Here is a 15,700-nt window from a genome sequence, read left to right on the forward strand (position 1 = left end):
CAAAACCAAATATTTTTTTTAATCTAGCTAAACTAATTTGATAAACCGAGGGAAGATTCCGTGTCTTTCCTCATTTACAAGTTCAGTATCTTACCACTTCTATCCTCAGAAACTGTTTGGCGTGGTGGAAGCAGGCCTGCAGCAGTTCTGGTAAGTCATAATGCTCAGCTGCACAGATGAGTCCCGGAATGGACGCGCAGGTGAGAGGACAGCTGCCCGTGTGTAAGTAGTCCAAGAGGATACGGAATGTTTCAGGGTCGAATTCTATTATGGAGAACTGGAATAACATAAAATTAATAATTAGAAGGGTAATTTCAGACTTTTGTTATTTGTCGTTCGATTCCGTTTTTGGATTATTTTCGTAGGAAAAAAACTATCAAAACGAATTGTAGTTAAAAAAAACAAGTGTATACTTCATTATTGAAATTATATACGTAATTTAAATCAGTAAATTAGTTCTCAAAACTTTGTTTGAAAGGTTTATAAAATGTTTTACAAAACAAAGTGCTAATCAGTTTTACCTCAGTCTGAGCTAATTTGGCACGATCGACTTTTTGCGCATCTGCGCATACTGATAACCTTGGCACGGCTAAAGCTGCGTTCTTCTCTTTCTCCTTTTCTTTATTCTCTTTATCTGTAAATATCATATAACAATTACTCTTTGTTCCATGTAGAACATAATAGCATTTACGCCTACAGTTTGTAATGTAACCAAGTTATTACATTTACACAATTATTTTTACATATATTATTGTTATAACAACTACATCGTCTAAGTAACTAAAGGGAAAAATAACATGTAAAAAGTGTGAAAGTTGATAATCGTAATATTATAACCCATAATAAATATTAGGCCTCATGCCTATTGATACGCATACACAAGGAAAATATGGCTCTAAAAACATAGAATACTCATATATATAGAATAGAGGCAGTTTGCAAGAACAAAAGAAAACATGATGGACAGAAGCCATGAATGACCAATAGATTTAAATAACTCACTGGAACAATCTTGCGAACTGGCCCACTTCTTCTTATCGTCTGCGTTAAGTTGAGAATGTTGTTTTCTGATGGATCTGCCCCAACCTGCTGTTATAGTCCCGAGGCGGGAAAATGCGCGCTTCACCATCGGAGAACTTGGGACACTTTTTGGTCTGAAAGTATTAAATATTATTATTCTACTTTTGCAAAGAGAATGTAGGGAACCTAATCGCTGATTACAACACTGCGATCACTCAAACTCACAATGTAATTCCTATCTTTAACGATATATACAATTTCTATTGGCCCTTTGGGCCAGTCAGTCCGTGTCTGACTGGTTGAGCATCATTAGGGGGAAAGAAAAATATTGAAAAATTCCTTTCTGCGCGTTAAGAAGAGGCACGAGTTGAAATCAGTCAAGAAAAAATTAAAGAAACTGTTTCGTTCGTTGTTTTCGTTAAATCTGTAATATTAGGGATAAATAACTAAATAATTAGTCCAATTACCTTTAAATATAAATATAATTTTATTATATTTACACGATACGTTATATTTATAGAAAAAACAAATAACATAATATACAAAAACTATAAGGGATGCAACGGGCGGCCTTATCGCTAACTTAAATATCCCTTTCAGGCAACCCTAGTAAGGACAAAAACTTAAAAAAAGAAATATGATGGGTAAAGTGAAAGAAGCGTATAACCAAATCTTATAAAAACCAACCTTAATCTAAAATAATACAAAAAAATATAATAAAATAAACTAAAAAGCTAATCTCACAGCTTCATGAATTTCGATGCAATATAAAAGAATAAAAATATTAATAATAAATATTGGGTTGGATTGTCCTTGATTATTTTGATATAAAAAAACGTTTTTAATAATTTGTTTTATAATAACCAGTGTACACAATTCAATAAATATTTCGGAGTTATGGCTGCCAAATAAAAACAAACTAGATTTGATCTTTATTTATAAAAATTGGTAACAAAAACGTGTAATATTTTATAACTACTCTAATAAATGAATATTGAGTTAGTAAGTCAACATCTGTAGGGATTAAGGTAATATTGTTTATTGAAGTGATTTAATAATAAAATATATATTTTTAGACAAGATGTTTATTTGACCGAACTCAACGACAAATCGTATAGGCAGTGTTGCCAACATAACAAATCAGACTTAAAACTAAAGTAGTAAATGTAGATACATTGCCAGTAATCTTATCTTAACATTTATTTTCGTTTAGTCTCTTGTTATAATTTTTGAAAATTATATTGTATTTACCTGGGTGACTCAATGTCTGGTACTTGTAAAAAGTTGCTGCTTTTCTGTTTAGCCGGCGTAGGGGAGAGCAGAGTTGGAGCTGGTCGGGCCAAGAGCTCCGCCACCGGAACTTGAGGTGAACCGAAACCCGTTTGGATGCCGTACAGCATTTCTTGGAACACTCTGAAAACATTTCACATTCATAAGTACTAATGTAGTTTTTTAAGCAGTATGTAACTTGCTTATAGTCCACGCATTATGAACTGAGAACGCAATATGAGAAATCATATTTATGTGTCTGTCTCGCTCGCACTTGCAGGTCTTAAAAGTTTTTATTTTGTAAGATGTTCTTCCAAGTTTAATACTTTTATTATTTAAATATTTAGCTTAGTTATGCCTGGAGGTAGTCTGTTTTGTGATGTAAATAAAGTGTTTGTTATTATTTTACAAACTTACCGACTCCTTACTCCAAGAATAGCCCTAACTCCAATAAACCGCGTCTTCTGCTTCGATTGTCCCACGAGGAACACAACGTCAAACAATTGTGCGTTCTGTGCTGTATTCAGTTCATTATTAAGAAATACTCTAGTGAAATCTTTAGCCAACTGATCGTAGTCTTCAAACTGATCCCGTACGGAATCCAGTAATGGCGACGAAGGCCGCATGTGGCCTATTGGACGCCATGATCCTGAAAACAGATTTGGTTACTGGTGACAGATGGGGAAGACAGTTGAATGTTTGGTAATTTTTTAGTAGAGTCCTTTTCATGAAAGAAGTCCCGCGGAGATTTTTGGAACTAAATTTGACAGGTCGGCCATGTTGTCGTTCGTCGATGTTATCAAGTTCGTATGTTGTGGTAGAATTTTGTGAGTTTTTAACTAGCTTAGTGCATTTTAAAGATTGCTGACAATGCCAAAAGTTGTATAAAGTTTGGCTCGAGAAATGATATTGAAGGTGATAGAGTTCTGTGAAGCGGAACAAAAGAATCAAGGTGTTTTAATACCACTAAACAATGTTCAGAAGAGAGTAGCCGCCATAATAGGTACTTTTTAGAGTTGCCATATAATAATTTTTTTCTGTATTGATGGGACTTTTATGATATAAATTCATTTTGCGACAAATTTGAACAAATACATAACGAATGAATATTACATATTACATAAGCATTATAAACTTAAAGTTACTATTATTTTTAATTGTTCACTATTTAATTGCAGGTGTGTCAGAGAGAACTGTAACATTTATTCAATAAAACTCTGATTAAAAAAATTTAATGCTTTTCTTTACCCTATTTTCTCATCTGTTCCCTGTAAGTAGGTAGAACACCGCTTATATAAGTAAATAAAAATATACTTTTTACATAACAGAAATATTGTTTCATCGAAGTATGCAGAAAATAGTATTATATTTTGATAAATTACATCTGCTAAATGTAAATAAAATAATTAAATTTTTTACTCATAAATGGCAACATTACGTCATGCGATTGCAGCGCCGCGTCTGGGGGACTTCTTTCATGAAAAGGACTATATAGTTTATTTAACCCATCTTTCCTCACGTTAACTAATACAAAGGGGTATCTTTTGTCTCTGGTAGTAGTGAAGCCTATAACTAATGAGGTCCTCTGAAATTATTCATTTTTATAAGTTACCACTCTGTTGCACGAGGCAAGTAAGCAAATTATTATCTTATTGAACAAATCATGTTGTATGTTAGTATTAACGTAAAAGTAATCTTTACAAAAACTTACCACGTCTATAAGGTTTAGGTATTTGTCCGGTCTCGGCGTGGTTCTGAAGATTAGCAACAATGTCTTCTAACATTTGGCTGCGCGTGCGTTCCTGCATCCTAGCGAACTTCGGAGCTGAGTAGGACGCTCGTTCACCGTTCACGATTTTCGTCAATAGCCATTCCCTAGAAATTAAATGATGTAACATTAGATTTAACTTTTTTTTATACTTATCTCTTTAAGTGTCTTTCTGATTATTAATAATATTTTAGTACAATAAACGTTTATATGCAATATTCGCTCGCTTGCCGTCAGGTACGCTGAAATCTAGGGTGGTTTATTTGCGAGGAAAATAGGTTATGACAGAAGACAAAACGTTTTACGTTACGTTTAAAAAAACGGTTTTTCCAAAATTATTATTAGACTTCAAATAGTAGTAGACATTTGCCATTTACGGCTGCATGCAATGCAATTCTATTACGTTATAAATTTGAAAATACCTTCTAACTAGCAATGTTTAGTTTCTATCTAAAAGTCCCATTGTTGTACTTTTGATATAATGTATTTCGTTGGTAAAATTGTTTTGTAAATATTTTTTAAGATGCTTTCTTATATATGTTGTGAAGCGTATGGGTATTATACTATGATTTGGTATAATTAGATTTAAATATATTAATGGATAGAAAAAGGTTTTCTGAAAAATTTCTTGGATTAATTTAAAATAGTTTTATAATATTTTTTGTAGAAACTTGGCCATTTCTGGTCTGTAAAAAATAAATGTGCCTACAACCTTTGGTTACAACTCGATAAGATTACGTCATACTCTGAAACGCGCTAATGAAGTTATCTAAACTTTAAGGCACATTCCTGCCGAGCTGCGCTCGACAAAAAAGCCTAAGCTGAGCTGTAAAAGTTCTTAAGGCCATCAGCGAGATTTTATTTAAAAAAAAATAGTCTTCGGGCCAGCCAGCCAATGCTTAAATTTATCGAATATCCTCTCTTTAAAGAGGAACGTGAGGATCTTTTAAGCACAACATTCTTCCTCCACATATACATTGAGATTTATTTAAATATTTCATAATTCAAACAGTAAGTTTGTTTCTCCTATGACAGTTCTTGTTACTGAGCTATGCAAGCATTTTGAAAGTTTGCCGAGATTACTTGCATTTATCTTTTAAAACTTAATTTAAAGTTTAATTGCTGATCTTTGATGCAGGTTATTAAGGTATCGTTTTAACTTTATTTCAGGAACATTTTAAACAAGCTCGATGTTAAGCTCCCATGGGAACAAATCTAATTACTAAACGGTAAAATATATACTAAAGCGTTTGAAGCAAATGTTATATTTTAGTTGGGAAAAATGGTTTGTTACTTCAATAATAACAGCAGGGTATATAACATTTAACATGTTTTTTGAAGTACTTCTTTTGGCGCGTTCGGGAAAAATGAGAGTAAATTTTTACGGTGCGCGCGCACACCATCACAAAAAACAGACACCCTTTAGTTAGCTTTAGTCCACATTTTAGTATATTCTATTTTTAGTGTCGTTTTTCTACAAACGTAGAATAAAATTTTTGAAAAGATTTTTATCTTGTTACGCTTAAAAAGTATAACTTCTAACGCGTGTACATAAGTACTTGTACCCATTTTTTTAAAATAGTTTAAGGCTTCCTTGATATCATACTTGAAACTTCACCGATTACTTTGTAATATCAGTAGTAGTATGAGTTCAAAATTACTGAAAGAGTGACAAAGTTTTTTTTTACATAACTTCAATTCGGTAAAAAAATTTTTCATTTAAATGTATAAAAGTTATGTCAATAAAAGACAATACTATCATTGGGTATTTTTTTAGAAGGATTTTCTAGAATCATGTGTTAAGAAAATTTTATTTTATTACGTATATGATTTTTCCAATTTATAAAATGCAACAGGCCCAAGTAGTTTAGACATGTGACCGAATGGCGGACGTCAGAACCCCATGGTTCCGACTGAAATCACAACCTGGTGACAAGAGAAAACTCGGTAGACCGAGGCTGCGTTGGTGGGATGGAGTTGTTAAGCGTCGAAACAATAGGGGTTTGAAGTTGGACGCAAGAAGCACGAAATAGATTGCGATGGTGAAATATACTTGAGGAGGCTAAGGTGCTGTATAGCCATCGATGATGATGATGATATAGTTTCTCACCTGAACATAGGTCCTTTGTCGAAGACGCTCTGCTCCCACAAGTAAGGCTTATAGGCACCCACTTCATCACGAGTGACGACGGAAACTTCATATCTTGTTGGTCGCTTTTTCGATTTCGTTGCCACTCGTACTAAAATAGTAGGTCGGTAAAGATTTAAACCACTAAATAATTCTTATACTACATATTTTTTAAAACTATAATTTATACTATTCCTGTTTGGATATATACTATCCGGTAAAAAGCGTTTTTCTTTAAATGTGTAATAAGCGTTATGTTAATCAAAGACAATACTATTCCTGTTTGTCTATACTAATCAATAAATAAAAATATAAAAATAATAAAACAAATATTTTTGTATGTTTTTTGAACATACTCAAAAACTACTTGACTGAATCAAAACAATTATATATTATTTGAATGCTACATCAACCCTTATAAAAATTGTCTATATTAATTTTGAAATTATAAAAAAATAATGTCCAGTCATTCAAAGCCAGTTCAGGCCGCTAGAACTTTATCCATTAGCCATAAAAAGCCTTTTGCGGGAAACAAATCCAGAACTTCAAGGTGAAAAATAATTATAATTCCCTCTGCTACAAAAGATAAGTAATGTTTAGTTTCAGAAATGTAATTACAGGAAAAAAATTACTACTATAATTACGTTGCTCAATTTGATTATTTAATTATTTACACTTTATTACGTTATACAAAAACATAAATAAAAAAAGCAGGTTACATAAGTTATAAGGCAATGGGCGGCCTTATCGCTAACAAACGATTTCTTCCAGGCAACCCTAATATGGAACAATAAAAAAGAAACACCTACAGAGGGTAAAGTGCAAGGAGTGCATAAATAATTAACAAAAAAACTCAAAATAACACGTAACTATGTAAAATAATTTACATTAAGATACAGATTACTCACCTAAAATAAACGTATGCAGAAAATGACTTTTGATACAAGCAGGCGAGAACGCAGTGTTGTCAGCTTCGAGGAACACGACGCACACAATATCGTTCCCAATATGCCGTTTTCTTTGTAACTTTTGAGGATCGTGCCTTTCATATGGCAACAGTGTTGACACATGAAACATTATTTCTATGCTTCGCCAGTTAGTGTACACTGAGTATAGTCCAGTCAAATCGTGTACAGTGTCCAAACCACCTTTATATCTGTCAAAACCTGTAATAAAGCCATTGTAAAGGTGTAACTTGCCAGAAGCAAAAACAAGTCGATATATGTCAGAGATAATGTAATAAAAGAATACGATGCCATTTGCTTTATTAGAATCGCAACACCACGCAATATCATAGACATCTTTCAGGTTGTCAATTCAATATGTCAAAGTCAATTTGTCAGTAGCGCGTTGGATCGATCGTTGAGTTCAGGGGGCTAAATTTGTATGAAAATGACAGTACGTGTCGAGGCAATAAGGCAGCTTGACTAAATCGCCAGCTGCTATCTGATCGACGCCTGCGCCGGAACTTATTTTAAAATATCTAAATGTCGGACGACGATGGTGATATCTTGATGATAATAAAATGATAATAAAGAAGTTTTTTCAGAAATAAATAAAAGTAAATACACGAGAATTCAGCTGTCCCTTGGAGAGGATATATTTATTTATTATACTTTGTTTGAATTTACGCCTTACGAAAAAATAAGCATATTTTGCTCGCTCGAAGCTGGTTATCGTTGTGCTATATAACTCTTACTGTACGACTGAATTACCATTGCATTACGACGAAAACCGCGGGGCACAACTAGTCTAATAATAAAACCAGTAAGAACAAAAGCCATTACAAAAATATTATGAAAGAAAGGCATACCTTTTAATCGTACTTTTTCACCAAGCACTTGCAGGAATTCCTCGAAGAGCGGCGAATTTTCATTATTATCCAATATTTCCTCTTCAGTGTACTGGTTCTCTTTGACGTAAATAACACCGACTTTCAGCTCCGACTTGATGAATACCTAGAATTTTTCATAACATTACAAAATTAAATTTTTTAATTTTATATCTTTGACTAGATTATTGAGATTTCAAGGAATTAATAATAGAAATGAATGAATGTTCCTTTTTATCATAAAAATTAAAGTCGTTAATATATCCACGACCAGGACCGCTCCAGATCTGACGTCCGGGGTTTGGAAGAAGACCCACTGTAAACCAAGTGGCGAATCATGGTTTCCGGCGTCATCCAAAAGTATGCGTAAAAGATGCCTGACCAGGTAAGAGTTAAGTGGCATTTTCAGATGTCACAAATGAGCAAGTTAACCTGATTGTATTTACTGGGCACACAGGTGCACTATAATATTTCCTAAGGTACAAATTCTCGAAAGGCTTGCAACGCGTTCGCGAGTCCTCTGGCGTTGAGAGTGTCCATGGGCGGCGGATCACTTAACATCATGTAAGCCTCCTGGCCGTTTGACCCTGTCCTATAGAAAATAATTAATACTTAGCTTACTTTGAGATAAAGAAAAGAAATTGAGCAGACGTATTTCAATCTTTTTTGGTGAATGTTTATTTAATTTTAAACATCTATGTAGAGAAAGACTTCTTAAAAGACAATTTCGTTCAACTTTATAAACTCAAACTCAAAATATCTTTATTCAGGTAAACAAGTACACTAATGAATTGTTAGAAAGAAGTTAAATTAATTGTAAATTTACATTTACTACCAGTTCGCAAGTCAAGGGCGTAGAGTGGGTAAGAAGAACTGGCAAGAAACTTTCCGCCACTCTTTTTAATCGCCAAGTATTGTCATACAAATTGTTTGAACTGGAGCAATTCAATCCCAAGGATTAGGATCATTTAAGTATTCCTCAAATTTATAAAAAAGCTTTATTGATTAATTTTCGTTTAACGAGGGCTTTGAATTTATCTATATATTTATAATGTATATTACTAAAACAAAATCGCGAAAAGAAGTTTACAATAATCTTTAATAGCCTTATTTCTCAGTAATTAAGGCGACGGAGCAGCTAATTTATCAGATAATTACGATGGAGGCAATCTATTTCCGCGTCTCGTCCAAAGTAGCGTTTGGTCTCGAGTCTCGAGAGACGCCCTTCATTATTTCACTGAAGAGATCCTTCAACCTTGTTGTTTAATGACAAACTGATGGAGGCTTTTGGGTTAAGTGAAGATATTATATCTATCCATATCCAAGGTCTGGTGTCAACCAGTATTAGCAGAAACACTCCAAATAGGATTAAGTGTGAAAGAAAATTCACTTTTGTTTCAATTAGAACAAAAAAAAATATGAAAAGTGTATTGTACTAATTATAAAGATTTATTTTTCATTATGTCTTTTGTTTTATTATATAAAACTGTTTTCTATGTATTCATTTGAAACTAAACAAAATGCTAAACTATATTTATTATTGAATTCCTTTAATACGTACGTATCATAATCCGAACACAAATGTTAAATTTAAGGAACTATTATAGCGAATGTGTGTCTATAAAATTAAGAAAATTTTTTTTTATTAATGTTAACACAAAAAACTAAATTATCACAACCAAAATGGCGGTTTAAGTTGTCACTAATTTTCATTCCATTTTGTCTTTTATAAATAATCTTTAAAATAATGAAATTAAGTATCGGTTTTACACAAGCTAATACTCATTAATATTTAATGAAAATTCAGACTTTGAATTAAGATATTATAGAAGGTTAATAACCTTGAAGATAGTATAAGCTGTAAATGTTTAATTAATAGTGTTTAGTTTACCCACAGGAGTTAAAATATAAATTATTGTATATACAAATTTCCCTCCTTAGTCTTTAATTATTCTGATCTGATTCTTTCAACGAAGCGTTAAATAAATAAATAAAATAAACTTCTCGAAGGCAAACTCAGTCCTAGAAACTGAAGATAGAGATAGATATATAGTAGACAAGTGTGCGCGTAGACGCAGGTACACGCTTTATTACAAAACTCTCACATTCCGATAGAATGGGGTCCGATGCGTCATTAGTATTTCATATTTCAAAGCCACGATTTGTAACCTAATACCTCAAGCTAACCAATTATTGTAAAAAACTGTATATCATAAAAAAAAAAGAAAAAAAAAGGTTATTAGCCAATTTGGAGCCAATAGGCATCGCTAGAGACGATGGCACGCGGCCGGATGGAATGTCATTGATGGGATGCTTGTGTAGACACGTTAGCCCCGTCTCACCTCACTCGGACGAGCAAAAACGCTGGCGCGGCCGCAGAGCAGGCGGGAAATATTAAACGGCTAAAATATTTTCTCCAACTTCGATTTTTTTCCGTTTGGTGGCGAGATTCTTGAGCCGCGGGGTTCACGTGCACAAGCGCAATTAAAGATTTAAGTTGGCGCCTGGTAGATAGGTGACCCCAGAGCTGGTGTATTCCTCGCTCAACGAATAAGTATCGCATCACAGCGAGGAACTGCTGCCAGCGTAAAGGTACACCGCCACAGGGACCAAACTTTTTAAATTTGTTTTTATTTTTTATTTTTTAGTTAATTAGTTACATTTCTGTTGATTTCGTTTATTGAGTACATATATCGTTGACTTAAAATGGAAAACTGATCGTGGTACGACTACGAGTAATTAGATTTGTATGACTGTAATGGCATCATTATTGTTATTATATATTACATAGAAAAATAATACACCGTATAAGTCACCAACTAAACCATACCTCATATTCGTTAAAAAATAAGCATATACAAACATAAAACACTAGTTAATACTGTTATAGTGTCAGACAAGGGTAGTTCACTGTCTGATGAGAGAACAGTTTACGACTTTCTACTTAATAAAGCACACATATTTCTTTGCCCCCGAACTACTTTGATGTACTTTTTATTACATGATTAGGTACTCCGTCTCAACTTTAGTATGCTAGTTTTATTCAGGAACTTAAAGGTATTAGTCTATATAAACGCTATAATTCTACGTTAAAATAATGAAAAATAAATGGGTATTTTAAGAACGCCGTATATACTGGAAATCAGTCTTATATAGTAAATAATGCAACTAGCTATATGCCATATTATAATTATATATGTGGCAACGTGCTTGTCGTGATATGATTTAGCCAAGCACTTAATGAAATTACTCATTTGCTTAATTTATTGTTAAGAGTAAAACTTATTGATCTACATTTATACTATTCACATTTCATATAGATTATATTTGCTATCATAAAACGTTCAACATAAGGGTGGTTCTGGGAAAAATATAAAATGATATAAACTTGAGGTCGAATCAGAGCAATCCTAGTGTCCGTCAATAATAAATTGAGACAGGTTTCCACTCGGTGGTTCCAATGCGATATTTAATACACGAAAAGCTTTTTGTTTTTATACGTTTTTTCATGAAAACACACGACAACTAACATCGAATCGTGATTTTTCTGTGACTTAATTATTGCCTATTCGATGATAGAAACAGAATGAGAATGTGTTTGATTTTAATTGGCTGTAATATTATAACGTATGATTAGATGTGCTAACGCATGTTAGACTAAAGATACTAATTACTATTGACCATTCACTACCAAACGACCGTCGTTTCTTTACATGAAAAATCGGGGAAGAAAATGCGTATAAATTAATAAAATAATAATGACATGTAGAAATCTTAAACCAAGACCTACTGACCGAAATTGGATTGTTATTAGACGTAGTTAAAATCCTCAAATATCAAATTTATTAATAAAAGAAACGTGTGTGTACTTATGTACATGCGTTAGAAGTTATACATCTTTGGCGAAACATCTTTTCAAAAATTTTATTCTACGTTTGTGGTAAAAACTAAAATGTTGACTAGCTAACTTCAGGGTGTCGATTTTTTGTATACTCTCATTTTTCCCTAACGCGCCAAAAGAAGTATTACTTCAAAAAGCAAGTACCCACAATCCATTTTCAAATAAACCCTGAATCCAATTACTGAATCAGTAACGTAAATAATGGAGGCACATGTAAACTTAGAACCACAACCATTAGGCCATGTCTGTAATGGCATTGGATCCTAATTTCATTACATCAAGAGTTATAATCCACGAAATATATGGAACACGAAGGAAAACTTAAGTTTCAGAATCGTATTACTCGCTCGAGTATCCGAGCTTTTGCGAAAAAGAAAATAAACTTTCGATCATTTGTCTTCTCAATTTTGGAGCGTTATACAAATTTAGACAATTAATCTACATTATGTAAACTTTTATACACCAACACTCATTGCCCTTAAATCCAATTTCAGAAATCGAAATCGTAGGGTTCGTTTTAGCTCATATAAATGTTAATACTAAGATGATTACGCCGTTAAGGTAAATGTTACTTGATACCAAACCTTTGTTAAACTTCATGAATAGTTTAAATTCTGAACGTGTGATTGCAATACTGTTAAGATAACATCTCGCATAAGCCGTTGTATTCATGAAAGCCGACATTTCAGTTAATTCAAAAGGACGGACAGTACCAAACTTCTGACTTATACCTCTGACGGGCCTTAATGAAAATTGGCAGTTCACTGGATCGAACAAACTTCACACAAAAGCTTTTTGTGATACGCGAAAGTGGTATCTATTCACTTCAATTAAGGTATGTTTTTAAAGGCTCGAATCTGGCACTTTTATTTCCAATATCATTCTTTTTTCAATGTATCGTAGGGTTGAAAGTGTGCAAATTTAAATGGGGTTTCTTTTGTTGTGGCTTTTAAAATATATGCTCATGAATTCAGTCCATTTTCGAAATAAGAAATACATTTACATGCTAACTTTTACGATAGAGGTGGACTTCAAATACTCTTACTGTCGTTAGGCAAACATTTTTAAATTTCAAATCCGTACAAAAATGAAACCGGTGCGTGGTAGACTAATATAATTCTTATTTGCCACGCGTCTTTTTCATTTATTCCTAAAAATTCAATACTATATATAAAGTAGGCTGTAATTTAGCACTGCTGCGACCTCTCAAACCCCTTGTATTATCTTTCTACCCAGACTCTAAGTACTTATATTCAATGTATTTTATGTAATAGGAAGCAGAGTTAAAAAATAAATAATCAAAAGTGTATACGCAAAACTCAAGTGCTACTTAAATGGGCCGTGAATTAATCTAATTCAGTTACTGGCATAAGCGACCATGTGTATGATTCTTAATTATAAAGCTAATTTTAATTTGACATAAAAAATGTTAGGACTGCATAATTATTTTATGAAATGAAACTTCTTTAGGCGAATGAGGGTATAATTTTTACGGAACGTCACGAAGATGTGCAGCGTTTTTGTCGAAGAAAAGGGAGAGAGCGATTGACACCGTTTGAGAGAGAGTGAGAATGGTGAATTACATTATATAAATTCTATTTTTATAATTAAAATTTCGTAATGAGAATTTATGAAATATTAGTATTTTATATATTATGCAAAATAATTTATTGTAATCTCAAATGACGAATTATAAATTAAAATGCCATGTGTTTTTATTTATCGAAGCAATAAATTAAATTAATAATTTGTATAAATTTTCGACACTTTTAATAATTTAATAACTATTAAATTTTTAACATATCTTCCTTTTTCCCTCCCTCTAAGTCTCGCACTTCTAACGTTTTAGATTTGACTAAATATGAACAAGACTTAAAAATTTGTTTGCCAACGAAGTTTCACTTCTGATATGTGTACTTTGTACACACGCACTTTTTTATACAAAAGTTATTGTTGAACAATAATGTATACTAGAATTTGTGTTATTTACTTTATGATAAAACATATTTAGATAAAACCTTTACGCCTTTAAGGAAATATGAGATAAGGCGAATTTTGTAATAAATAATTACAGTTAAGATTCCAGCTGCGTCTTGTTTAAAACTTGTCGTTCATTAGCGTGATTAGTTTGAGCTGAGGTCTCCCAGGGTAAGCCTCCCTTAACGGCTCTCATTAATGTTTCACGGCTGAGAGCGAGGATATTTATTCGGTGATTGGGAAACGAAAAAACAATCGGCTCGGAGTACCCGGGCTAATTTATTTGTGATTTAGAAAGGGTTCGATTTGTAACAGATTGTATTATTCAATAGTTCTGCAACTTGATATTGACTCCACGTGCTTAATAATTGTAGATCGCTGATAATCTAGTCTGTTGAGCAGTGGCGTAAAATAGGGTGGCAGGTCTGGCAAAATGCCACGGGCCCCCGACCCAAGAGGGCCCCTGCCCAAGAGATATTATGTTCTATGGATGAATGTGAAGTCTCCAATACGCATTGGGCTAGCGTGGACTACAGACCATTCCCTCTCGCCTATGAGAGGAGGCCTATGGCCATTAGTGGGACATATACAACATGACATTGAGTACGCTGAAAAAAGGCCGGCAACGCACTCGCAAGCCCTCTGGCATTGAGAGTGTCCATGGGCGGCGGTATCACTTAACATCAGGTGAGCCTCCTGCCTCTTTTCCCTCCAACTGGCTCCATATCTCTCTATCTTGTATAAATTATTACTTTAATAGAATATAAAAATTACTCATGATATTAATATGTTCCACTAAGTATCTAATTATTAACTAACCTGATCAAGCTTCAGTAATTCCTCAGGTGTGTCGGGCAGCTGTCCCAGCATAAGCGGTGGGTTTATATTAACCTCCTTGCCGAGAGACCTCACCACTTCTTCGCGATTGTACCGGTCCGCGAACACACATGATGCTGGGATCAATCCATGCACTGTGTAACTTATCGCTCGAACTAAAATCCTGAAAAGTTTTACATCGTATTAGCTCTGGGAACAAAATCGAATTATTTGTCTTAAAGCACAAAACAATCTAGCTTTGCGGTTTGTTTTGTTAATCGGTTAAGAATACATAAACCTTTCAAACACTTAATTGAAGAATGGACTGCCTTGGCTAGTTTTTACATAAAGAACAAAATAATAAAAGCCTTTATTCACTAACCAAATACAAATATTAACATAATTTTTGTTCTAATGTAATTGATGTCTATGGGTATGTGTGTAGTGTCTTAGTACTTGTAATAAAATAAATAAATAAATTCGTCTAAACTCTCTGAAAACAATTCTCTATCACACTTGTGGGATTTAATACAGAGTATGGTACCAAGAGTTGGTGTACTGGAGTTCACTGGATACTTATTGTTTACCTAAAGAAGGCCGCAAAACTGCACTTTACCTGCACATATCGGTCATTTGGCGTAAACAAAGTGGATTAGTTCAGCGCAAGTTGGATTTCAAATGGACCGACCGCAAACAAGAAACAAATTAGAACTTTATTTGTCGTTCGTTCAAGTAAATCTTATTTACAATGTAAGCTTTTATATGTGTACAACTTTGTATTGGTCGTGCTTACGATATACGAGATTTTATTAGTACTCAAACTGATTTGCAATTCCTTATATATGGAATAAATTTAAATTTAGAATCAGATAAAAGTTTAAACGCTTTTCGTGGGTATAATAAAAATAATAAATCAGTGGCGCTACAACGTTTTTATGATCATTTGTCATTCTAATAGGTGATCTGCCTCCTCTGCCTGACACGCTCCGT

The 15,700-nt window shown here is 33.4% G+C and overlaps 1 protein-coding gene across 3 annotated transcripts in view; it reads right to left on the bottom strand.

The window, feature by feature from the left end:
• LOC125057297 overlaps positions 1-15,700 on the bottom strand; it is a 95,567-nt gene that overhangs the window by 2,327 nt on the left and 77,540 nt on the right. For all 3 annotated transcript variants that reach the window (XM_047660909.1, XM_047660910.1, XM_047660911.1), the window contains 10 exons: positions 14,714-14,894; positions 7,999-8,143; positions 7,094-7,351; positions 6,168-6,297; positions 4,001-4,164; positions 2,707-2,938; positions 2,272-2,433; positions 1,003-1,154; positions 522-634; positions 95-277 (listed from right to left, as the gene is read on the bottom strand). In XM_047660909.1, the coding sequence (XP_047516865.1) occupies positions 95-277; positions 522-634; positions 1,003-1,154; positions 2,272-2,433; positions 2,707-2,938; positions 4,001-4,164; positions 6,168-6,297; positions 7,094-7,351; positions 7,999-8,143; positions 14,714-14,894 (1,720 nt within the window). The remainder of the gene's footprint in view (positions 1-94; positions 278-521; positions 635-1,002; positions 1,155-2,271; positions 2,434-2,706; positions 2,939-4,000; positions 4,165-6,167; positions 6,298-7,093; positions 7,352-7,998; positions 8,144-14,713; positions 14,895-15,700) is intronic.

The sequence above is a fragment of the Pieris napi genome, chromosome 16 (assembly GCF_905475465.1).
Source record: "Pieris napi chromosome 16, ilPieNapi1.2, whole genome shotgun sequence".
NCBI lineage: Eukaryota > Metazoa > Arthropoda > Insecta > Lepidoptera > Pieridae > Pieris > Pieris napi.